Consider the following 9,722-nt stretch of genomic DNA (forward strand, 5'->3'; position numbering starts at 1 on the left):
CGAGCCCCAACTTCCTGTAGTTTTCCCAGCCTTTCGCTCCTTTCCAGTGCTCTGAGGCAGCCCCCCGAAGCACGACGGGGCTGTCCCATATGTAATGGTAGCCTCTCTGCCTGCCCCACTCCTGGAAAAGTGAAAAAAGGCAAAAATTAACCTCCCGAAAAAGAGCTGTGCTGTGTTTCCCCTCATTGGAGGGGCACTGCGAAGCTGTGTCCAACCAGCCAAGTTCTTTGTGCTCTCCCTCAAACCTTGGTCTTGCTTCTAAATAATATTTTTACATTTGTGCCCCATAGTGTAAGCTTGATCTCCCCATATATTAGTATCCTTTTTCTTTTTTAAGGCTAGTTTAATTCAGAAATATGTTTAGAGATACTTGGGTTAGAGGCTTTATTTATTTATTTATAGTAATGGTTTGTTTTTGTGTTTTATTGAAAGTGATTCTCATTTTAGGACATGTGAACAGGGAGGTGGTTTTGCTCCCTTTAAGTTAACGGGTGCTTTTATTCTGGAATTCAGAATAATCTCACATCTCACAGCTTTGTGCCTCTTGCTTTTCCTTCTGCTTTGTTGTTTCCTCGTCCTGGATTTCCTGTGAAGTCAGCTCTCTCCACAGAAGTGTGATAAAATAACACTTCTAGTTTCCCTGGAGGTTTTGACATGAATTTCATGGAAAGCTTCTTTTTAGTCTCATGGAAGCAGGGATAAAGTAATTAGTGGGAGCTTGAAGAGAACAATGGGTATGAAAATACCAGGTAATCAATGGTTATTTGTGACAGGAGCACCATAACATCTACAGTATTAGATTAATTATGGAAAAGATCATAAAACTGCTAATTTAAATAAGAATATGTCGAAGCCAGGTCGGAGCAACCTCATTTAGTGGGAGGTGTCCCTGCCCATGGCAGGGGTGGAATGGGATGAGCTTTAAGGTCCCTTCCCACCCAACCCATTCCATGATTCCCTGAACTCCAGGCGCTGTATTTCAGGACTCAGGACTGGGCTGCACAAGTTCCTTGGAGTCAGCTGGGATTTGGGATCTTTCCAGCAGCTTCAAGAGGCACAGTCAGGCCTGCAATGAATACACAGAGCATCCTTGTGCACAATCATCTCATTTACCTTTAATGCCCAGCCTGCACTGAGGGAAACTTTGTGGAGATCCATTTGCCAAAACCGGATAACAAATGGTTAAACTCTCAGATGAGCTGCAAGTGCTTCATTCAGAGCAATTCGATTCATTGCTGTCCCTGTTTTTTGGGATACTGCACCTCCTCTGTCCCTGTGTGGTGTCTGTCCAGTGCCCTTTTTATGTTGTACTACTGGTGATGATGCACAAAAAGCAGTGCAATGTTAAAAGGGCATTGGCCAGCAATACAATCTGCATTACTCTGTATTCTTACTGTGGTTACAGTCACATCCCAAGTCACTGTCTGAGACCAGAAGGTGATTTGCAAAACAGCTTTAAAATGAGATTGCCACTGGTTTGTTTTTTCTTACTCATTGTCTTCTACTCACTTGCCAAGGAGAAACATTGACTGTCATTTAATGACAAATGCCATCATCTCTGTGTCTTAGAAATGGTCCAGGTGACTCAGCTCTGTGTACATCAGCAAACATCCCCCTCTCTCCACTCCATTCCCAGGTTTCTTTGCAATTTTTAAGGATCTCAGCACCTTCAAACCCCGAGAGTTCTCAAGCTCTCAGTAAAGTAAACAAGTTACTGTTGTGTTAAAAAACCCCACCTTCACTGAGGTTTATGGAATACACCCTCCCTGTGATGGTGCTCTCACACTCCAGTGGTAAAGGACATCCCCAGAGTTGGGAAAGGAGTGCTTAAGTTCATTTTAATGTGATTCAGCACCTGTAAATTATAAAGAACAAACTTGGCTGTCTAGAAGATATTCCCTGTAATGCAGTTTAAGAACATCTGTGTGATGGCAGTTTAGAATCTTAGCTTGCTACGAGGCAAATCCAAGCAATAAATACACTTGGAAAATGGAATTTCCAGTTTAAAAAGAACCAAGGAGTTTGAAATTGAATTTCTGACAGATCTGTTGAGCATTTTATTGAGTGGTTGGGTTTTTTTCCCCTCTTGATCAGTGGAATGACAGATTATGAATAATAACAATGTGAGTTTTTGTATGTGCGTGTTAGGACTTGGTGAGCTTTAACCTTATCCAACTCTTCACGATCCACAGAAACCTCTGGCTGAGTTGATGTGGTTTTTTCCTTTTTTTTTTGGTGAGTGTGTGATTGATTGTTGCCCAGAATTGTTGCTGCTAACGAGTGCTCTGACTTTATTGCACTACTGTACTATACAGAGAGCAGTGCAATAGTATTGTCAAAGCATCTGAGAGCAGAGCCCTCAGCACTGGCCTCACTCTTGCCTCAGTTTCTAACATTTTCTTCTAAGCCTGTGAGTAAATTACAAATTTACACTTCAAACCCTGCATTTTCTATGTGGTTGCCATGAAATAATCATCCTACAAATGCTTCTGACCTGGAACATTAAGGGGAGATTTTTGCAGGTGGATGTTTCCTGAAATGCAGCAAGAAATAAATATTTATAAAATAAAACCAGTCCTACTGAACTGTGTTAATCTTGTCACAAATCTTAATATTCTAGCCACATTTAGCTTCACATCCAGTTTTTAATGTCCTGAATCACAGTAGTAGCAGGATGTTAGTTAGCTCCTTGTGGAAGTCTCGGGTTATCAGTATTGAATATTTAATGGCTCATTTTGAAAGCAGCTCATCTTTGTTGTCTGCTTTCCCAAAAACTGATAAAATGGAGGAGCTAGAAAAAAGCAAAAAATGTTCTTTTGGGGGTGCCTGCTGTGGAAATGAAAACCTACAAATATTTCTTAGTGGAGGAGAACAGAAACCATTGAGCAGTCGGGGAAGAAATCCCTCATGAACTCTTTAAAAATGTACAGTGTACTGAAAAGTATTTTATTCTTGGATTTTGTCCTGGCTGGTTTCTGGGGCAGGTGTAGGAAGGAGTTTTCTTGGGCAGATGGTGAATTATGGCAGTACTGGGTGAAAGCTTTCCCCTTGATTTATAGATGCACAGGCTCTTCACTAGATTTATTTTCCTTTTCTTAAGCTATTATTTGAAAATGTACTGGAGGTGTATGAAACATCATCCATCTTCACTCCCTCAGAAAGAGGCTTTCACTGCAGAGTATCCTGGATCGAATCCCATTCCTTCAGGCTGAGTTTCCAGATCCTCAAAGGCATTAATGGCCATTCCTGAAGGTGGATCCCAAGGCTGATGTTTAAAACATAAATTTCCCTTTGGAATCCCAGCCTGACCACAGACTGTGAATATTTGTTGCTTTGTAGCACTGCCTGTAACAAATGCAGCCTTACTTTGATCCTTAAAAAAAAAATCAGAATGGTTACTTTGGGGTTAATCTCAATATAAACAGTGAAAACCAAGTTAAGGAAGTCACAACCATTTTAAACTTGCTTTCATCATTGTCTCTTCTGTGACTGTGAAATCACTGAGTTATTATGTCAAAGAATTAATGAGTTGCTTGGGAGCTGGGAAAACTGCCTTTCTTGAAAGTGGAAGTCTTTAATAGATATTAAAATTGCAGACTAAAATTAATTAAGTAGTAATGCTATCAGCAGACTGTTTTACAAGGCAATTAGACAATTCTCTGGTGGCTTATTTATCCCAAGGAAAGAAAAGTGATGTCATCAATTTTATGAGCTGTTAGTCAGTCTGTTTTATCAGGGAATAATAAAATGTTTTGTGGGTATTAAAACCATCTGAAAGAACACATCCCTAATATGATTATTAATAAAAGCTCTGATGATACTCTTGGATCCTGAATTTACTCATAACCTCCTCTGTGTAAATAACTGAGTGTTGTACTTTTGCTGACAGAACTCTTAATATTTGAAAAAGTTAAATTTGAAAACTTTTATGGTCCCTGAACCTTTCAAAGGGAGGCAGCTGCCTCCTGCTTTCCTGAAACACAGTTTGGGGTTTGTCTGCAGTTTTTGGTTTTTAATATACTGTGCCTGACCTTAAATATTTTAGTTCCAGAAAGCAGAATCTGATCTGGATTATATTCAGCACAGAGTGGAGTTTGAAATATTGAAAAGTCTTCCTGATGATACAGCAGCAGAGGTAGTATTTTCAGATTAAATTCAATTTTTTTGCATGAAGTTGGTAATAAATGGATATTTTTCTTTAAACCTGAAATATATGTGGCTGTTCTTTCATCTATTGTCAGGCTTTTATTATTATTATTGTTATTATTATTATTATTGCTATTATTATTATTATTATTATTGTTAAGTATTTGCTGTGTCATGTATCAAGATAAGTGGCCTAACATGAATTCAAACCAAACTCCTTTGGTTTCTTGGGATAGTGAAATTCTCCCATTTTCTGCTCTGAGAAATTAGTGGTGTTAACACCTAAATTCAGGCCACAGATTCCAATCTGAGCTAAAACTCACCCTTGCTCTGAGATCCAAGATGAACTTGCCAACAAGCAATGACCAAATTCAGCTTTGGGAGAGAGATGAGAAGAAAACAATAAATGACATAATGTAAAGGATTTTATAAATAAGTCCTTTTCTCTGGTACATTTTCATTGTAAAGGGTCATTTCTTGTTAAATTTTGGTGTCTCCAACAGCTGCACTTTTAATTGATTTGTGGCCACATTAATTTTATCATCTTACATAATTTAAATATTCTACTCACACAGGAGAATCCAGTTGCTCTCCTGAAAGAACTCCCAGTGCTGAAATCCCGTTACAAATCCCTGTGTGTGCAGATGGAAAAAATTTCCATGGAGCAGAAGGAATCCATGGAGAGCATCCGTGCTGCCCTGGAGAAAACAATGGAGATAGTTCAGGCACTGCAGCAACGAACTGAACTGGAGGTGGTATTTTCATTTAAATCAGTTTGTTTTCACTCCCGGGAAGGAACATGAGCTTTGTAACCTTTATGTAGCACGAGTGGTTCCATTGGAAACTGTTGTTTGTGCAGACTCTTAGAAGATAAGGAGACAGTTTCCCAGAAGGAATGCTGGCAGGATTGAAGCTCCTCCTGTAAATCCCAATCCCCCCAGCAGTTACAACTGGTGGTGGTCAGATTTGGAGCTGAGGAGTGTGAATAGTGGCACAGTTTGGGTCATTTCATAGGAATCAACACCTCTGTGCACAGCTGTGTCCCAGGGCCACACTGACAGGTTTTGGAAGTAGACACCTTAAAGAAAATAGAAAGTGAAGCCAGTTTTAAAAGGCTAAAAAGCTTTTAAATGGCAAATGTATTTTCACTGCCTGAAGGGAGAAAGTTAAAACCATTGTAACAAACACCCTGGGATTGCTGTTAGTCCAAAGCTGTTTTTCCTAAGATAATGTTTAAGTTGTTAAAAAACCCAACAACAAACAACATTTTCATAAGTGGTCTTCAGACACTGCTTCATTACTGAAGAGATTGTGAAAGCATTAATTTTGTCCCTTTACAAATAAGGTGATTTAGATCAATATTCTAATGACAGTACCTGGAGATTGGGTTTAATCTGTCAACAGCTCTGGGCAAGTTACTGGTAACTTTTTATAGACAAAATGGGCTGTATCATGATTTAAAAGACAGTGGTTATATGTCACAGAAAGGAAAACAGATCATATCTCACTGTGTTTCAAGGATATTCTCCCCAGAATAATTTTATACTTGGGATTTTCTTAAAGTGGAAGATCCTTTTCTTGAGTGATATGTAGAGCTTTAGGTAAAGATTTTCTTGTACTTTCTGTATTTCCTAAACCAAAGGTGGATTAAACTTCTGGAGAAATGTAAGTCTTCTTTTTTTTAATTGAAAAATTTATCTTACTTGACTAATTTATAGCATTGGTACTAGAGGAAGATTATGGTTGATTTTTCAGAAATACTTAGCTTGTACATTTGCTTTCAGTGGAAGGAAATCAGGAGTCTACTGTCAGTTTCCGTGAGCAAAAGGCTGCACAAGCATTGAGTCCTTCTGTAAATATCATCACCTCGGGAACTGAAGTATCAGACTTCTCTGTGTTTGCTTTTTTTTTTTTCCAGAGCTTGCCTCTGTCAGCAGAAGAACAGACTGCAGCTCAGCAGTTAAACTTGCAAACTGGAAAAGAAGTGGAATTGCCAGTGGAAGAGGTAATTAGGGCATTGAGTGTCAGTATTCCAGAAACCTTTAATCCCGAGTGCAGCTGAATGCAGAAGGGGCTGATTTGGTGATTTAATACCTCTCGAATGAATGGAATTTTTCAGAAATGGGATTAAGTTCTTTAACAGACTTTTTCATTTTTATTCTATACAGATTAAGCTTTTTTAATTGTTCCAATTAGATGGTCCACAAAGGAAAAATTAGCTTTGAGAAGACTTTGTTCCTGTTATTTTTTAATTGGGATGTGTTTATGTTTCTTGTCAGAGATGCAGTTGGTTGCTCTTGTTGATCTTCTTGATAAAGAAACATTTGGGTGGGAGTGAGGAATGTCATTGATTCAAACCAAAGTATCTCAAAGTGGGGAGAAACTTAATTTCCTGTGAAATATTCAACAAATTTTGGGATATGAGTAACAATCTATTCTAACTGCAATGCAATAGAACATAGATCTAAATTAATACTTGTTAAAAAGTCAGATCTTCTCCCATAGCTCAATATGTAATTAGCCAGTATCATTATCTGCAAATATTTGCTCTGGGTCTCATATTAAAAATATTAAATAAGCTTAACAGAGGGTGTTTCTCTGATGGACCTTTTCTTTTTCTACTTCTCCTCACTGCCCACTGTCACAGGAGACCTCATTTTCTGTCCCTTTGTTGCTTGTTGGTTTGCATGAAACCTGTCCAATTCCTGCAGCTTCACTCCCTCTTTGTTTGCAAATATGGGCTCCTCCCTTGATAAATGCTCTCAATTTATGTCCATTATTAATTCTAAATCATGTGCAGTGCTTTCAGATCCATGCTGGAAAGCTGGAGACGCTCATCTGACTTGCATATAAATCTTTCTGTATCCATTTTAAACTTAATTTATTTGAAACTGTGTTTAATCCCTACGATTTTGCTGTTGACTTCAGATCATAGCAAGATCTTTGGTTATCCAATGGTAAAATGTAATTAATGTCAATTTCAGGCAGAAGTGAAAGTGTAAAAAATGATTTCTAGGCGAAATACTAACAAATACTGACATTATTGTTTATTTTTAGCCATCCTGTCCAGGACCTACAGTCCCTGACTCAGCTGAAGGTGGGTGCTGAAAAAATAAACTTCCAGCTGTTTTCTTCTCATAGAAGCTGTGATAGGCAGTAAATTCACTGTTTTCAGTCTCAAGCACCAGTATCTACTGGTTTTATGTGAAGAATTTAGACTTTACTAGAAGGACCTGACCCCTTAGTTACATTCCATGAGTAGTTGTTGTGTTTCTGGGATTTTTTTTTCCTTGCTTTTGATGGGACTGAAGTGGAAAACTGTTGTGTTTATGGTCTGGAAGAAATGGTGCACTAATCTTACCTTAGAAATAGCTCTTTTTAAATCCATTTATCCCTGCTTTGAGAAAGGAATTTGCACAGTTGGTTTCGTTTTTTTTTTTTAAAAACAAGACCAACTAGTCATTGACAGACCAAATTTATCAATTCTCATCAGATCTCAAATTAAACGATTTTTTACTAAGCCTCCAGGTACAGTGATTGTTTCTTCTTTCCTTTCTCTTGCTGGAAAATCTTCCTTTAGTCCCACTTAGGGGGGTGATTGAACAGTAATGGAAGTACTTTCTATCTTTGACCCAATTTCTTAAGAAACAAATATTTTCCATTTCCAGTTTTTTTAACAAATATCTTCTATTTCCAACTTTTTAGACCCCCAGTTCAAACCATTGACTGAGGAAACATTTATGAGTGTGCCTAGGAGCGTCAGAAGCACTGTCAAATTAGCAGACTTGAACTATTTGTACAAGGGGTTATTTAACCACTTCGTTGTAAAGAAGAACAGGTAAGACTCAAAGCCATTCATTAAAAGAATTTTATAAACTGTAAAGAATTTCAGCCTTTTCAAATTAAATAAAGCCAGCAATTTAAGCATTCACTGCCATATTGTAACTTCAAAAAGCCCTGACACTAAACTGGGAGCCCAAACTCTGCTCTCCCCTCTCTGACCCCTCTCTGGGGTGAGTGCTGGGGATTTCTTACAGGCTGATATTACAAAACCAGGAAGTTTTTGACTCAGAAATTCTCTCTTTAACCCTAAGATTAGAAATGACTGCTATGATTTGAGGTATCACAGAAAAGTTGATGGTAATATGAATAAGTTTGAGATTTACAGAGCACTTATAAAAATCATTGATTAAATAGCATGTGCGTTTTAGCCTTTTTCTGCCAGACCTGATGTTTTACTAAATTGTTTTTGTCTTACAGAGCAGCACTGAGTATTTCACAGATGAACAAGATGAATATGAAAGCCACTGACTCAAGAATTCAAATCCTGAAAGAACTCGGGATTGTGGAACTCAACAAACAAGGAAATGTTAAATTAGCTGTGTAAATGAAAGCTCATCTGTTACAGAAGCATCTTGGTCACAGCTCCTGGGTTATTAAGGAACAAGAATTTCTCTGGAACAAGAGTTTAAAGTCCACTGTTGGGAAGTTGTTAATGTTTCTGTATACACATTCTGTTGATAATACTTGGAATTGGAGAGTTCAAAAACACTGAGGTTGGCACTTTACCTTGCCTGTTTAAAGGATTATGGTTGATGCATTTTTGAGGAATGTTGTGACACTTCCACTTCCTTGCTGCATTCCTGAGGGGTTTCTAAAGCCTCTTAATTGTACTTGCATTCCTGAATAAAGATTTATTATACTTTTGTTTACGTGACTCCTGACCCCTGAACCTGCTCCCTGACCTGATTAATTTTCCTTTGATGTGAAATCCTTTGGGTTTTTTACAGTCCAGCTGGGGTCAGAAGGGATTTCTGGGCACTGTCCAGTCCAAGCGCCTGGACTGCAGCTCAGGGCAGGGTCCTGAAAATTCCCAAGGATGAAGAGTTTACAACCTCTGTTACACTGTTTGGCCACCCTAACAGTGAAAACCATTCTTATGTTTAATATTTCTATATTTTTGTGTTTTTATATATGTAATATAGATATTTTATATCTTATTTTTTACATTGATCTTGTTATATTTCAGCCTAATTTGAGAGAGTAAGATACCTGAAGTTGTATTCAGTTTTTTTCCTATGAAAAGTTGTGTCTGTCAAAGGAGAGAAAGTTTGAATTAGTGCTCTTAGGCAGGGAAAGGCTGGTTTCTGAGCTCATCTGTGAACTGCTTTAGGGTTTGATGGGAAAAGAAACAGGCTGGGTATTGAAAAGAACAGGAACAACTTGATTTTTTGATGTGTGCTGCCAAGTGTGCCCGTTTACCTACGAGTAACTTATCAGCTTCAAGCAATTAATCGGTTTCACAAACTTTATTTAGTAGTTTTTAATCACACTGATCTACTTCCAATAGAGGTCTCGATCCTTGCTGCCACTACACTCAGCAGCGCTAAACATTTAATTTATTGGTGAACGCTGCTTATAACAACTGAAAATAGCCGAAACCCATCCCCGCTCCTGAAACCTCGCCGGCAAGGAGGAATTAATAGAAATAATGAAGAAAAATAAGAGAAAATAACGAAAAATAAAGGAAAATCCAAGCGTGAGGCTCCCGCTCCGCCGGCTCCCCTCAGGCGCTG

The 9,722-nt window shown here is 38.3% G+C and overlaps 1 protein-coding gene across 1 annotated transcript in view; it reads left to right on the forward strand.

Annotated features, from left to right (window-relative positions):
* The window catches only part of SKA2 (spindle and kinetochore associated complex subunit 2), a 10,689-nt gene extending 1,826 nt beyond the window's left edge, over positions 1–8,863 (forward strand). Inside the window, exons 2-7 of the mRNA XM_008631173.2 lie at positions 4,046–4,135; positions 4,722–4,898; positions 6,065–6,151; positions 7,204–7,243; positions 7,852–7,984; positions 8,407–8,863. Of these exons, the coding sequence (XP_008629395.1) occupies positions 4,046–4,135; positions 4,722–4,898; positions 6,065–6,151; positions 7,204–7,243; positions 7,852–7,984; positions 8,407–8,533 (654 nt within the window). The 3' untranslated portion in view covers positions 8,534–8,863. The remainder of the gene's footprint in view (positions 1–4,045; positions 4,136–4,721; positions 4,899–6,064; positions 6,152–7,203; positions 7,244–7,851; positions 7,985–8,406) is intronic.
* The last annotated feature ends 859 nt before the right edge of the window (positions 8,864–9,722 follow it).

This window comes from Corvus brachyrhynchos, unplaced genomic scaffold (genome assembly GCF_000691975.1).
Source record: "Corvus brachyrhynchos isolate BGI_N302 unplaced genomic scaffold, ASM69197v1 scaffold283, whole genome shotgun sequence".
Classification (NCBI taxonomy): domain Eukaryota; kingdom Metazoa; phylum Chordata; class Aves; order Passeriformes; family Corvidae; genus Corvus; species Corvus brachyrhynchos.